Source organism: Prunus dulcis, chromosome 3 (genome assembly GCF_902201215.1).
Source record: "Prunus dulcis chromosome 3, ALMONDv2, whole genome shotgun sequence".
Taxonomy (NCBI): domain Eukaryota; kingdom Viridiplantae; phylum Streptophyta; class Magnoliopsida; order Rosales; family Rosaceae; genus Prunus; species Prunus dulcis.
In genome coordinates this window covers 16,104,636-16,119,038 of record NC_047652.1, presented here as the reverse complement: position 1 = coordinate 16,119,038, position 14,403 = coordinate 16,104,636, and the positions used below count along the sequence as shown (strand labels likewise).

Sequence of the window (14,403 nt, the reverse complement as noted above, 5' to 3'; positions counted from 1 at the left end):
ATGATTTTCCCACACCAAAATATAAAAGAATGTCAACTCTACTCATCCCATCCATAATAGGAGTCGCCGGGGGGAGTGGCACATGCAATAGTGTCGGCCTTAACCTATCCGTTGAGAGTCATTTTCACAAAGGATGGGTGGCAATATCGTCGCTCCAACTCTATGAATTGGAGATGTTGAAAGTTTATCCCTAATTAACTTGCATCAGCACAATGCTATTCACAGTCTAATAAGTCTATCCATCTTTGAGCTGTATGAAATAACAAAAAAGAGTCAGAGAGCTTAAAACCATGGTGTCTCCAGTAGAAAAACAGATATATTTGTTCATGCTTGCCGCCGTGACCCTTGTTTCGGTTTCTTCTTTCAAAGTAGCTACTTCTGCATCTCTTACAGCTCCATCATCAAGATCACCAGAAGGACAAGAAGCAGAGGCTCTTCTAAAATGGAGGGATAGCCTTGACAACCAAAACCAATCTCTCATGTCTTCATGGTTAGGAAAAAGTCCTTGCAACTGGACTGGAATTGCTTGCAATGAATTCAGAAGCATCACTAATATTAGCCTTAGCAGCATTGGATTAAGAGGTACTCTCTATGCTTTTGGCTTTTCATCTTTCCCTTCTCTCCAAAGCCTTAATCTCTACCAAAACTCTTTCTATGGTAGCATTCCCTCCAGCTTGGGCAACCTTTCTAAGCTCATCTACCTTGATTTGTCTTTTAATCAACTCTTTGGAAGAATCCCATCTGAGATAGGCCTTATGACAAGTCTTCACAAGCTTTATCTAAATGATAATGCCATAAATGGATCCATTCCTGAAGAAATAGGATCACTCAGCTCACTCAAAGTGCTGGGTTTGAGTGGAAACAACCTCACAGGTCCAATTCCAGCCTCCATTTGGAATATGGGCAACTTGTCCTTACTATATCTCTTCAAAAATGAACTTACTGGAACTGTGCCACAAGAAGTAGGAAATCTCAAATCTCTAAACCAGCTCCACTTGCAATTTAACAACCTAACTGGCCCAATTCCTGCATCCATAGGAAACCTTGTCAACATAACTATTTTAGCACTTCTTGAGAATAATTTCTATGGATCCATCCCTCCAACTTTAGGAAACTTGACCAAGCTCACCTTATTAGATGTGCAGCAAAACCAATTAAGTGGCCCCATCCCACCAGAAATAGGAAAGCTCAAACTGCTATTCAAACTAGGATTGTTTGTAAACAATCTCAATGGCTCCATTCCTGGAGAATTCAAGAATCTTACAAATTTGCAAAATTTAGGGGTGTCTAGCAACATGTTTTCAGGCTATCTTCCTCAAGACATTTGCACTGGTGGATTACTTGTAAATTTTACAGCAAATGACAATTATTTCATTGGCTCCATTCCGAAAAGCTTCAGAAACTGCTCCAGTTTATACAGAGTGAGGCTTGACAGAAACCAGTTATCAGGAAACATATCCGAAGACCTTGGAGTTTATCCACACTTAAACTACATTGATTTGAGCTATAATAATTTCTATGGGGAACTTTCTCCGAAGTGGGGTCTGTGCCAAAGTCTACAAAGCTTGAAAATCTCCAACAACAGAATTTCCGGAAGAATACCTCCCCAACTTGGCGAGTCGCTTCAGCTACGAGTACTTGACCTCTCCTCGAATTATCTAGTTGGGGCTATCCCAAAGGAATTGGGGAGGTTAGCGTCACTGTTCAACCTTAACCTGGGTGGAAATAAACTTTCAGACAGTGTTCCATTGGAAATTGGAAGACTATCCAATCTAGAGCAACTTAACTTGGCAGCAAACAATCTCAGTGGATACATTCCCAAGCAATTATATGGGTGTTTAAAGTTATTGAACTTGAATTTGAGCACAAATGGATTGAATGAGAATCTTCCTTCTGAGATTGGCAGCTTAGAATCTCTTCAGGTTCTTGATCTTAGTCATAATTTACTGAGAGGAGAGATACCACCACAGTTTGGAGAATTGGAAAACTTAGAAGCACTGAATCTCTCTCACAATGAGCTCTCTGGCTCTTTCCCATCCACTTTTGATAATATGTTGCACTTGACTGCTATTGACATATCCTACAACCAATTGGAGGGTCCTCTTCCCAACATCAAAGCCTTCAACGAGGCTCCAATCGAAGCTTTAGAGAGTAACAAAGGCTTGTGTGGAAATGCCACAAGTCTGAAGGCATGCCAATCTACAATAAGAAACAGGAAAAAGAATAAAAACATCATTTTGATTGCAGCCCTCATTTTAGGAACTCTGTTTCTTGGGTTCATTGTGGTTGGGTTTCTCTACATTCGTCGTCACCAGACCGTAAGGGAAGAGCATGAAATGCCAAGAAGAGCAGATCTATTTGATATATGGAGCTATGATGGGAAACTGGTATATGAGGACATAATTGATGCTACAGAGGAATTTGATTCTAAGCATTGTGTAGGAGCAGGGGGGCATGCAAGTGTTTATAAAGCAATGCTACAAACAGGCCAGATTGTTGCAGTGAAGAAACTTCACACACTACAGGATGGTGGAATAGCAAATATAAAGGCTTTCGAGAGTGAGATTCGTGCACTCTCAGAAATCCGCCATCGCAACATTGTGAAGCTCTATGGTTCTTGTGCACATCCACGCCACTCATTCTTGGTTTACCAGTTCCTAGAAGGAGGTAGCTTAGAAGGGGTACTAAGGAATGACAGAGAAGCAACTATGTTTGAATGGACTGCAAGGATAAACCTTGTCAAAAGTGTGGCTGACGCTTTATCCTATATGCACCATGATTGCTTGCCTCCAATTGTTCATCGAGACATATCAAGCAAGAATATCTTGCTGGATTTAGAGCTTGTTGCTTACATCTCTGATTTTGGAACAGCTAGAATCTTGAAGCCCGACTCTTCCAACTGGACTTCATTTGCAGGCACATTTGGATACACTGCTCCAGGTAGTTATTTCCAGTATGTATAGCTTTGTCACTGTCCATATTACTAACAAAGCATATATATATATATGTGTGTGTGTGTGTGTGTGTGTTTATATATGGCTGGCTTCATCTTTGAATATTATGCTAGCAAATAAGAGATGAATTTGTCTCATAGTTAACTTCATGCATTGAATAATTTGAATATTGCCATTCTCATGATATTAAATTGGTTTTTGGGTTTGCAGAGTTTGCATATACAATGGAAGTGAATGAGAAATGTGATGTTTATAGCTTCGGAGTGTTAGCTTTAGAAGTGATCATGGGAAAGCATCCAGGAGATCTCCTGATCTCCGTTCTCTCCTCGACAACATCGACTGCGCTTGATACACCGCTGAGGGACGTTCTGGACCGAAGGCTTTCACCTCCTAAAGATAAAGTTGCAGAGAAAGTGATGTTTGTTGTGAAGCTCGCGTTTTCATGCTTGCAAACCAAACCACAATGTCGGCCAACCATGCAACAGGTTTCCCAGGAGCTATCAATTCCAAAGGTACCTTTACCACTCACACTTGACAAAGTTGCCTTGGAACAGCTGGTTAGCCATGCTTGAAAGGCCAAAGTTGTTATGGCATAATAAAAAATCTATTGGGATTAAATTTGGTATTGTTGATATGTTCAGAAATAAAAAATAAAATGAACAAATCTTTTAGTTGTCTGAGTGATTTTGATGGTTTTGCCATTTCTTAATTCAAAGCAATGAGAGAAAAATGTTATCTTTCTCCTCCCGGTAAATTGAGTAATATCTTAACATAATTTGGCAGTAGATATGTGTGGGAACCTAATTTTAAGCAAACCCTAGGTCAAATATTTCCTTCCATTTGGGGATTATTTGATTTGGGGATTCTTGCCTTGATTTAGGGATTTGATTCGCATTAAATCCCTAATTGATTTAAATCTCCTAAAATCAGAAAAATAATTTCTTTCCTTTCCCAACAAGGATTATTTTTCTCCAAACCCTAACCCTACGAGGCTCTATAAAAGCATGGCCACACACAAGGGTTGAGGTACGTCAGAACTACTACTAAAATCTCTACAGAAAATTCCTCTCAAACCCTAGCCACTTCTTTTCTCTCTCTCTCTCTCTCTCTCTCTCTCTCTCTCTCTCTCTCTCTCTCTCTCTCTCTCTTTTACATAAGGCTCCGGCCGCCCGATTTATATTATAAACACATCCCGTACCCTATTTTAGCTATCGTTTCTCTACGGATCGATTGAACTGACTTAGGCATCAGAGGGCCTTTGGCCAACACCCCCCGGGTGTGGTCCTCTTATTTGTTCTATTTTGCAGGGAGAAAGAGGCGACGAAGAAGAAAGGGGAATCTTCCGAACCGATAATATTCTCGTGGGGAAATTTGCTCCCATAATATGATCGTAGTATGAATGCCTTTAGTAAATTTTTCAAACCTCATGTGTTGGACTTAAGTATGGCTAAGAGGAGATATTGATAGGGCAAATATGTACAAATATACTGATATTGATAGATAAATACTTTCAAGAAAATGTCTAAAGTTCCATAAGAATGTGTAAACTTGTCGTCACACGGATGGCTCATTTGAGGTTCAATAATTTCATCCGTAAATGAACATCCCTTCTGCTACGAAATCGAATCCTAAATTTGATGTACAATATTTAAAATAAAAAACAGGCAAAGCTCAGGCTTAATACCATCTCTTCAGCCAGGTATCCAAGTACATTGCCAGGCAAGAAACTGAGAGAGAGTTATAAGGCACTGCAAGTAATATATTTTGCTTCATCACTTCTGTACTGCACATTTGTCGAGATGTTTTTATATAGACTGGACTGGAATTGCTTGCAATGAATTCAGAAGCGTTGTTAATATTAGCCTTAGCCGCATTGGTTTAAGAGGTACTCTCCATGCTTTTGGCTTTTCATCTTTCCCTTCTCTCCTAAGCCTTGATCTCTACCACAACTCTTTCTATGGCAACATTCCCTCCAGCTTGGCCAACCTTTCTAAGCTCATCTACTTTGATTTGTCTGCAAATCAACTCTTTGGAAGAATCCCATCTGAGATAGGCCTTATGACAAGTCTTCACATACTTCGTCTTGACGATAATGCCATAAACGGATCCATTCCTGAAGAAATAGGATCACTCAGCTCACTCAAAGAGCTGGGTTTGAGTAAAAACAGCCTCACGGGTCCAATCCCAGCATCCATTTGGAACATGGCCAACTTGTCCTTAGTATACCTGTTCAAAAATGAACTTACTGGAACTATCCCACAAGAAGTAGGAAAATAATCTCCAATCTCTTAACCAGCTCCACTTGCAATTTAACAACCTAACTGGCCCAATTCCTGCATCCATACGAAACCTGGGCAGCTTAACTATTTTAGCACTTCTTGAGAATAATTTCTATGGATCCATCTCTCCAGCTTAGGAAACTTGACCAAGCTCACCTTAGTAGATGTGCAGCTAAACCAATTGAGTGGCCCCATCCCACCAGAAATAGGAAAGCTCAAACTGCTATTCAAACTAGGATTGTTTGTAAACAATCTCAGTGGCTCCATTCCTGGAGAACCAAACAATCTTACAAATTTACAAAATTTAGGGGTGTTTAGCAACATGTTGCCATGCTATCTTCCCCAAGACATTTGCACTGGTGGGTTACTTGTAAATTTTACAGCACATGAGAATTATTTCATTGGCTCCATTCTGAAAAGCTTCAGAAATTGTTCCACTCTATACAGAGTGAGGCTTGACAGAAACCAGTTATCAGGAAACATTTCCGAAGACCTTGGAGTTTATCGACACTTAAACTACATTGATTTGAGCTGTAACAATTTCTATGGGGAATTTTATCAGAAGTGGGGGCAGTGCCAAAGTCAACAAAGCTTGAAAATCTCCAACAACAGAATTTCCCGAGGAATTCCTTCTTAGCTTGGGGAGTCGCTTCAGCTACGAGTACTTGACCTCTCCTCGAGTTATCTAATTGGAACTATCCCAAAGGTTGGAGAACTGGAAAAATTAGAAGCACTGAATCTATCTCACAATGAGCTCTCTGCTTCATTCCCATCCACTTTTGATAATATGTTTCACTTGACTGCTATTGGCATATCGGCCATACTTAGTTTTTTTAATTTTTTCCGAAACCGTATAGCCGCACGGCTATACTATTACACACGTGATGCCTAGTCCTTCTGCGGCTGCTTTGTTTTTTTTTTTTCCGGTAAATCGTATAGCCAGCCGGGCGGCTTTACTGATTTTTTTACTATCTTTAACAAATAGTTCAGCTGTGCGGCTATACTATGATTTTGTTTTTGTTTTTAAAAGTATCGCCGGACGGCTGTACTTCTTTTACACGTGGTGATGTTAAAAACAGTACAGCTGCACGGCTACACTCCATGTTTTTATTTTTTTTAAAATAGACTTGTTTTGACATGTGGCGCCTAATCGCTAGGGCCCCTTTTTTATATAAAAAATAGTATAGACGCGCGGCTATACTCAGTCTTTTTTAAAAAAAAATTTAAACGTATAGCCGCCTGGCTATACTATTTTACACGTGGTAGGTGCAATACGGCTGCTCTCTTTTATTTTTGTTTTTGTTTTTATAGTAAATAGTATAGCAGCCTATTCTCAATTATTTTCTATTTTTTTGAAGGAAAAAAAAAGTATAGCCGGGCGGCTGTACTATATATTTTTTTTTCTTTAATAAATAGTATCGATGAACGGCTATAGTTTTATATACATAGTATAGCCGGGCGGTAGTCTTACATATGTATTTTTCAATAATACATTCGTGTTCTATACACGTCTCACGTTTAAAAAATAAAAACAAAAACAAAAAATAAACGTACAATAGTCTTATTGTACATGTACATATGTACTTCTAATGTTTTATACACATATTTTTTAAAAAATTTATGTATTATACAAATAATTCTCACATATTATTGAATAAGAATAATATATGTTATAAAAATATTATATAGTGGCCGATTAATATCTACTTTGGATATATTAAAACTAACAAATTAATATCTATGAAGTACTAACTAACTTAATTAGGAGGGTCCTTTTTAAAAAAATTAAATTAAATTAAATTAAATAGTATAGCCGTGCGGCTATACTACGATTTTTTTAATAAAAAGAAAAAAGTACCGCACGGCTATACTCTGTTTTTAATTTGTTTTCTAAAAATATACTTGTTTTGACACGTGGCGCCTACAACCAATTATAGGGTCATCTTCCCAACATCAGAGCTTTCAACGAGGCTCCAATCAAAGCTTTAGAGAGTAACAAAGGATTGTGTGGTAATGCCACAGGTCTAAAGGCATGCCAACCCTACAACAAGAAATAGGAAAAAGAGTAAAAATAAGATCATTTTGATTGCGGCCATCACCATACTGTAAGGGAATCACAGGAAACGGAAAATCTATTTGATATATGGAGCTTTGATGGGAAATTGGTTTATGAGGACATCATTGAAGCTACAGAGGAATTTAATTCTAAGCATTGTGTAGGAGCAGGGGGGCATGCAAGTGAAGAATGCAAACAGGCCAGATTGTTGCAGTGAAGAAACTTCACACGCTACAGGAGGGTGGAATAACAATTGCGCTGGATACACCGCTGAGGGACGTTCTGGACCGAAGGCTTTCACCTCCTAGAGATCAAGTTGCAGAGAAAGTGGTGGTGCTTGTTGTGAAGCTTGCATTTTCATGCTTGCAATTTGCAAAACAAACCACAATCTCGGCTAACCATGCAACAACAAGTCTCCGAGGAGCTATCAATTCCAAAGATATCTTTACCACTCACAATTGACAAATTTACCTTGGGACAGCTGGTTAACCAAGCTTGATTTCACCTTGTCTTACTGTATCATAATTTATCTCAAGAACTTGAAAGGCCAAAGTTGTTTCCAAGTCTATGGGAAGTTAGGTATTGTTGATATATTCAGAAATAAAAAAATCTTTTAGCTGTCAGTGAAAGGGAATTGGGTAATATCTGAACACAATTTGGCTTTGGGTTCATCATGAAAGGGAAAAGAAAGAAAAAGGAAAAGAGAACATAGATGGTTGAAAAAAATTTGGTAACCCCAATTCTACCTTTGACTAAAGATGGCTATCATCTTTTGCGTACAGAGTTTGATGAATTGCAATTAGCACATGTTTGGGGCAGTAGATATGATAATATGGGAGATTTTTCAAATCTCATGTGTTGGACGAATTGGAGAAAGAAACGGAAGAACCTGCATCCTCTTTTCACACTCTGGAAAGAGCTTGGACGGTGCAAGTAATGCTTACTTTTCTTGTAAGATAAAAAGAGAGAGAGAGAGAGAGAGAGAGAGAGAGAGAGAAGATTATGGGTAGAATACTAGAATTTGGCACCTAATTTGACCAAAGGTCAAAGGTCAACTGACAAATTCTAAAAGGATAAAATTTGAATGCTGCCTCATCTACTGGCCTCCATTTTTAAATTTGGAGCCTTGGATTTCTCTGTTTCTACTGACACGCCAAACACACATTTTTTTAAAGTCACCAAAAGACTTGGCGTCTACCTCAGGTCTTCCAAGGAAAACTTGATCTGTTTAATGTTCACACTTGGCTCAAAATTCATAGGCATGAACCTATGCTAATTATAAGTTTAAATAATCAAATATGGATACTACTTGCCTCTATTATCGATGCTCATTCTTCCTGCAAATTATAGTTTGATACATATGTAAAAATAATTTATAAATAATATAAAAATAATTTTTTTTACAATATATGTCACACTGTTAGTAACAGGTATATATAATTCTACTTACTTACCAAGTAAGGACGAAACATATTTTCCATCAAATATATGTCTTACTTGTCTTACTTTTAATAAAACAATAATAAAGTCCATGACTGATGAAGATGGAATTTCAATCATATCCTTATGTAGGTGTGTGTGTGTATATATTCTAATGGAGCTTCCACTGTGCACAAGTCATATTGAGCCAAATTAAAGTACCAGACTCTTCCTCGAGGCCAAACCAGCTACTTTTGGCAGACGGGTTTCTTGTGCCGTCTCCTGATTTGCAGTAACCAAGACATATGCACAGTTTAAAACCATGGCATCCCAAAAAGAGAAACCACTTTCTGCTAATGTTGCTGCTTCACAGCATTCATTTCAAGTCATCCTAATGGCTATTATTCTCATGTTGATTTCTTCTTGTTTAGCACCTTCAGCTTCAGCTGCAGGACAGGAAGCAGAGGCTCTCCTCAATTGGAAGGCTAGCCTTGACAACACAAGCCTGTCTCTCTTGTCTTCATGGGTTGGAAACAGCACTTGCAATTGGGATGGGATTGGTTGCAACAATATTGGAAGCATCACTCAGATAAACCTCACTGGTTCTGGTTTAAGAGGTACACTTCATTCATTCAGTTTCTCATCTTTCCCCAGTCTCCTAAGCCTTAACTTGAGCCATAATTCAATTTCTGGAAGAATCTCATCAGAAATAGGTTTTCTGAAAAGTCTTCAAATCCTTGATCTTTCTGAAAATAACCTTAATGGGTCCATTCCCCATGAAGTTGGTTTATTGGGAAACTTAACCATTCTTTCTCTTCATAACAATGAACTTTCTGGAAATATCCCTCTGGAAATATGTATGCTGAATTCACTCAGTGTGATTCATATAGGGAAAAACAGTCTCACAGGTTCAATTCCAGAATCAATTGGAAACCTGTCAAACTTAACTGTTCTAGCTCTTCATCGCAACAATTTCTCTGGCTCAATTCCTTCAAGCATAGGAAACCTGACTAGGCTGAAGGAGTTGTACCTGATGGGTAATCAATTAACTGGAACCATTCCAAATGAAGTAGGAAAGCTTCAGTTTCTTACCCTTCTAGGGTTGGTAGATAACAGACTAAATGGCTCCCTTCCTTTAGAATTGAGCAATCTTAAATTTTTGAAGCACCTGTGGCTGAGTGGCAACAACTTGTCTGGTAACATTCCCCCAGATTTATGCAGTGGTGGATTACTTGAAATGTTTACAGCACATAACAATCAGTTGACAGGCCTCATGCCTACAAGCTTGAGAAACTGCACCAGCTTAGTTAGATTGAGGCTTGAAAGAAACCAGCTAACAGGAAACATAAATGAAGAGTTTGGCATTTATCCAAAATTAGTTTATGTCGACCTCAGTTATAACAGATTCTATGGAGAACTTTCTGAAAACTGGGGAGAGTGTCAAAACTTACAAAGCTTGAAGCTCAGCAATAACAGAATTTCCGGAAGAGTGCCTCAGTTTGAGGGATCAATTCAGCTGCATATACTTGACCTCTCTTCGAATAATCTCACTGGGACAATCTCAAGGGAACTAGGGAGGTTGACATCCTTGTTCAACCTTAACCTGGGTGATAATAAACTTTCGGGTAGTGTCCCAGCAGAAATTGGAATGTTAACCAATCTACAACAACTTAACTTAGCAGCCAATGATTTCAATGGACCAATTCCAGAACAATTAGATGGGTGCAGAGAGTTATTGAACTTGAATTTGAGCAAAAATAAATTCAGTGAGAGCATTCCTCCTCAGATGGGAAGCATGCATTCTCTTCAAGTTCTTGATCTTAGTCAAAATTCCCTGATGAAGGAAATACCGCCACAGCTTGGACAATTGGTAAAGTTGGAAGCATTGAATCTCTCCCATAATGAGCTCTCTGGTTCAATCCCATATACCTTTGATAATATGTTGAGCTTGACAGTTATTGACCTATCCTTCAATCATTTGGAGGGTCCTCTTCCCAACAACAAAGCATTCCTTAAGGCTTCAGCTGTAGCTTTTGAGAATAACACAGGCCTGTGTGGTAATGCCACTGGTTTGAACACTTGCCCGTCTGAAACAAGAGGAGGGAAAAAGGGCAGCAAATCAGTTATATTCATCATAGTCTTTGTTTTAGCCATCCTCTTTTTTGCATTTGTAGTATTTGGGATTCTTTGTGTGTGTTGCTATTCGCAAGAAGCGCAAAATGAAAACCAATTCGCAGTTTGGAGCTATGATGGAAGATTGGAGTATGAAGACATCATTGAAGCTACAGAGGAATTCAACTCCAAATATTGTGTAGGAGTGGGAGGGAATGCAAGTGTTTATAAAGCTGAACTGCAAACAGGTCGGATTGTTGCAGTAAAGAAACTTCACGTTGTACAAGATAGTGGAGTAGCAAATTTCAAGGCTTTTGAGAGTGAGGTTCGTACTCTTTCAGAAATTCGTCACCGCAACATATTGAAGCTCTATGGTTTTTGTTCACATCCACAACACCCTCTTTTGGTTTACGATTTCATAGAAGGGGGAAGCCTGGAAAACATATTGACCGACGAAAACCATGCCATTAAGTTTGGATGGATTGAGAGAGTGAATGTTGTCAAAGATGTGGCTAATGCATTATCTTATATGCATCATGATTGTTCACCTGCAATATTGCATCGAGACATATCGAGCAAGAACATCTTGCTGGACTTAGAGTATGGGGCTTATGTCTCAGATTTTGGTACAGCTAAGCTCTTGAAGGCTGACACTTCAAATTGGACTTCGTTTGCAGGCACTTTTGGATACAGTGCTCCAGGTACTTATTTCCTGCTTGTCTTCTGTCTATAATACGTGGCCTGCTGCATATTTCAGAAATATGATGGATAGGCTTTTACTCATCATGAATTGATCTTTGTTTTGCAGAGTTGGCATACACAATGGAAACGAATGAGAAATGTGATGTTTATAGTTTTGGAGTGGTAGCATTAGAAGTGATCATGGGAAAGCATCCTGGAGATCTCATCTCCTATTTTTTGTCACTCTCATTAACATCAACAGCCCAACCTATACAACTCAAGGACGTTTTGGACCCCCGCCTCTCACCTCCTGGAAATCATGTTGTTGAAAAGGTGGTCACTGTTGTAAACCTTGCATTTGCTTGCTTGCGAACAAATCCACAATCTCGACCCACCATGCAACAAATTTCCAATGAGTTGTTATTTTGAAGGACTCCTCTGCCAAAGATATTAGAAAAGATTAGCTGATTATTCTTGATTAGGACCCGTGGTAGCTTCTTTGAATGTAAATCTGTGTGTAAGATTTATCCAAATCAAATTACACCCCTCTTCCGCACATGTTTAATTTCTATAATAGTAGCTCTCAGGAACCTTGGGTTCAAAGTCAAATCAATTTTTGATTCCATGACTGTGATACTATCATACTGATGAATTTTTTTCACATGTAACAATAATACATTGTAGGCATACGAAGTTCGTGTCAGCCTGTTGTTTGTTATTACTTGTCTGGAATATGAATTGAAATACAGTCTTCGCATCTAATAGGATGAGACACTGATTCAATCAAAAGCTGCGTAAATCTTTGATTATGTGAGTTTTCCTGGTTACTGATAAAGTGATGAGCTGCAAGAACTTTGGGTTGTTGTGCTCTTCAAAATAACTTTGGGGTAATTTTGATAGGCATCCCATGGGAAGGGAATGGGAGGGGATCCATGGTTACAGGCTCATCAGGAGAGAGCAAAGACCAATCATAACGAGTAACAACAAAATGCACGAAGATGAGGATATTCAACTTGGCCAGTTGGTACCCTGCACACACTCTTGGCCCTCCACCAAATGCAAGAAACACATATGGTGGAACAGACTCATCGAACCGACTTGGATTGAAACTCAGAGGATCTTGAAAATATTCTGAATTGTAATGTGTTCCATATGTTGTCCACAAAACCTGAATAAAATAAACCACTAAAAATTAGTCCAAACCCTGTAAGTATAAACCTGCATAAAATTGTAGTGTGGCCAAAGCAGAACACATATGTACCTTCCATCCTCTGGGAATGGTGAAGCCTTCATATTCAATGTCAGCAATGGCTTTCCTGAAAGAGCCAAAGATAGGAGGGAAGAGCCGCATGCTTTCACGAGCAACCTGCCAGGTATACTTCATCTTCTTTGTGTCATCCAATGTCAGATTTTCACCTGGTCTTTTGCTTCTCATTATCTCAGCATGTTCTGATGGGAAATGAAATGAAACTCACTGATAAGCTTCATAACAGATTAAACTTATTTTTGCTGTCAATTAAAATAGATGAACTTCGACTGCATGAAAGATTATATACCTTTAAGTAGGAGACTATGGCAATAAGGATTCTGAGCCAGCATTTTGAATGTCATGGCAATGGCAAAGGAAGTAGTATCATGAGCTGCAAAAACTAGCAAAACCACATTATCAACAACCTCCTCTTTGGTAATTTCTCCTCGAATCATCCCAGCCACCAATCGCAACAGTAACATCCCTCCCTGCTCCCCCTGTTCTTCTAGCTTGCCTTCCATTTGCATCCTCTTCTCTCTTACTACTTCAACCAGCATTTTCTCTATCGTCTTCCTTGCTTTCTTTGCTCTCCAAAACCTGGACCCAGGAATCATAACTGGTGCTGCAAAAACCCCTTCCAAAACTCTCTCAAAGGTTTCCAACATCTCTGCCTCCACTTTGATCCCCAACAAGCATTCAAACACTATGGTAAACGTCAAGACTTTCGTCGAACGATATAGGCTAATCTTGTCCTGGCCTTTCCATTTTGTGTCCAAATGCAGCTGCACAGAGTTGCATATTTTGCGCACTAAAGTCTCAAGCCCTGCCTGGCCAAGGCTTGAGCCTATAAGCCCGCGAAGGCAGCGGTGCCTCTCTCCTTGTTTTTCCATGATGGAGTCCTTCCCCATCAGCTGAACCGACGCAGAAGGCCACGAGCTCACCACCAACTTGAACTCATTGGACAACAGGAACTTATTAGCATTGGCTCCATTTACAATCACAGTTGGTGATCCCATGAGATGCGTTGAGAAGATTTTGCCATATTTCGTAATCCGGGGTTGTACGAAATCGTCAAACAAACTGTTTTTGCGTTGAGCTTTGTAGAACTCCATGGTCTGGCCTATCCAAGGAAGCCCCATTTCCCCAGGTGGCAGATTTTGCTTGTTCGTGTTACGGTGTTTCTTGTGCTTCAAGAAAATGATGATAAAGACCATTGCAGCCAAAATGCATAAGAAACAAAAACAAAGAGGGCTAATTTCATCAGCCATTGATGATTTGATATTGTTGATGGACTCAAAAAGCTGGAATTTTACAGTTCAAATAATAATGTATATCAGGTGAGCAGATTGTTGTTTGCTTTATAGAAGTAAAAACCAGAAAGTCAAACCCCTGTTGATTTCTGAAAAGTCAACCAATCATGAAGTCCTGACCGTCCCACAAATTCTATATCCTTTTTCTAAAATCAACAGCTATGATCATCCCAATTACGTTGACTCAAAGTTAAGTTCCCATATTTCTAGTGGGTATGAAAGCAGTGACCACAGACCCTGCATGTGCTTTTGAGCTGAGGATCAAAAGTCCACCGCCCCAGAGAATGACACATAATCAAAGATCACCATATAATGTTACATAAAAATGTATATCTAGAAGAAG

General features: G+C 39.1%; 3 protein-coding genes across 3 annotated transcripts; 2 read left to right on the top strand and 1 right to left on the bottom strand.

Annotated features, from left to right (window-relative positions):
* Nucleotides 1-290: 290 nt before the first annotated feature.
* On the top strand, nt 291-5,231 carry LOC117621859 (MDIS1-interacting receptor like kinase 2-like). Its single transcript, XM_034352401.1, has 4 exons — nt 291-2,940; nt 3,165-3,511; nt 4,619-4,673; nt 4,768-5,231. Exons 1-4 carry the CDS (start codon nt 291-293, stop codon nt 5,229-5,231), a joined length of 3,516 nt encoding a protein of 1,171 aa, XP_034208292.1.
* Nucleotides 5,232-8,899: 3,668 nt separating this feature from the next.
* LOC117622983 (MDIS1-interacting receptor like kinase 2-like) lies at nt 8,900-12,263 on the top strand. Its single transcript, XM_034353803.1, has 2 exons — nt 8,900-11,521; nt 11,629-12,263. The coding sequence occupies exons 1-2, from the start codon at nt 9,031-9,033 to the stop codon at nt 11,928-11,930; spliced, it is 2,793 nt and encodes a 930-aa protein (XP_034209694.1). The 5' UTR covers nt 8,900-9,030; the 3' UTR covers nt 11,931-12,263.
* A 36-nt stretch (nt 12,264-12,299) lies between these two features.
* On the bottom strand, nt 12,300-14,057 carry LOC117622984 (taxadiene 5-alpha hydroxylase). The gene is made up of 3 exons (XM_034353804.1): nt 13,058-14,057; nt 12,763-12,950; nt 12,300-12,669 (listed from the first exon to the last, which is right to left on the bottom strand). The coding sequence occupies exons 1-3, from the start codon at nt 14,016-14,018 to the stop codon at nt 12,373-12,375; spliced, it is 1,446 nt and encodes a 481-aa protein (XP_034209695.1). The 5' UTR covers nt 14,019-14,057; the 3' UTR covers nt 12,300-12,372.
* Between the last annotated feature and the right edge of the window lie 346 nt (nt 14,058-14,403).

Excerpts from the sequence above, each read along its gene's own strand:
- LOC117621859 (XM_034352401.1), top strand. The coding sequence starts at position 291 with ATGGTGTCTCCAGTAGAAAAACAGATATATTTGTTCATGCTTGCCGCC. Across the intron at positions 2,941-3,164 it reads ATTTGGATACACTGCTCCAG|AGTTTGCATATACAATGGAA; the intron begins GTAGTTATTTCC and ends TTGGGTTTGCAG. Across the intron at positions 4,674-4,767 it reads GTATCCAAGTACATTGCCAG|ACTGGACTGGAATTGCTTGC; the intron begins GCAAGAAACTGA and ends GTTTTTATATAG.
- LOC117622983 (XM_034353803.1), top strand. The coding sequence starts at position 9,031 with ATGGCATCCCAAAAAGAGAAACCACTTTCTGCTAATGTTGCTGCTTCA. Across the intron at positions 11,522-11,628 it reads TTTTGGATACAGTGCTCCAG|AGTTGGCATACACAATGGAA; the intron begins GTACTTATTTCC and ends TTTGTTTTGCAG.
- LOC117622984 (XM_034353804.1), bottom strand. The coding sequence starts at position 14,018 with ATGGCTGATGAAATTAGCCCTCTTTGTTTTTGTTTCTTATGCATTTTG. Across the intron at positions 12,951-13,057 it reads CCATAGTCTCCTACTTAAAG|AACATGCTGAGATAATGAGA; the intron begins GTATATAATCTT and ends ATTTCCCATCAG. Across the intron at positions 12,670-12,762 it reads CCATTCCCAGAGGATGGAAG|GTTTTGTGGACAACATATGG; the intron begins GTACATATGTGT and ends TATTTTATTCAG.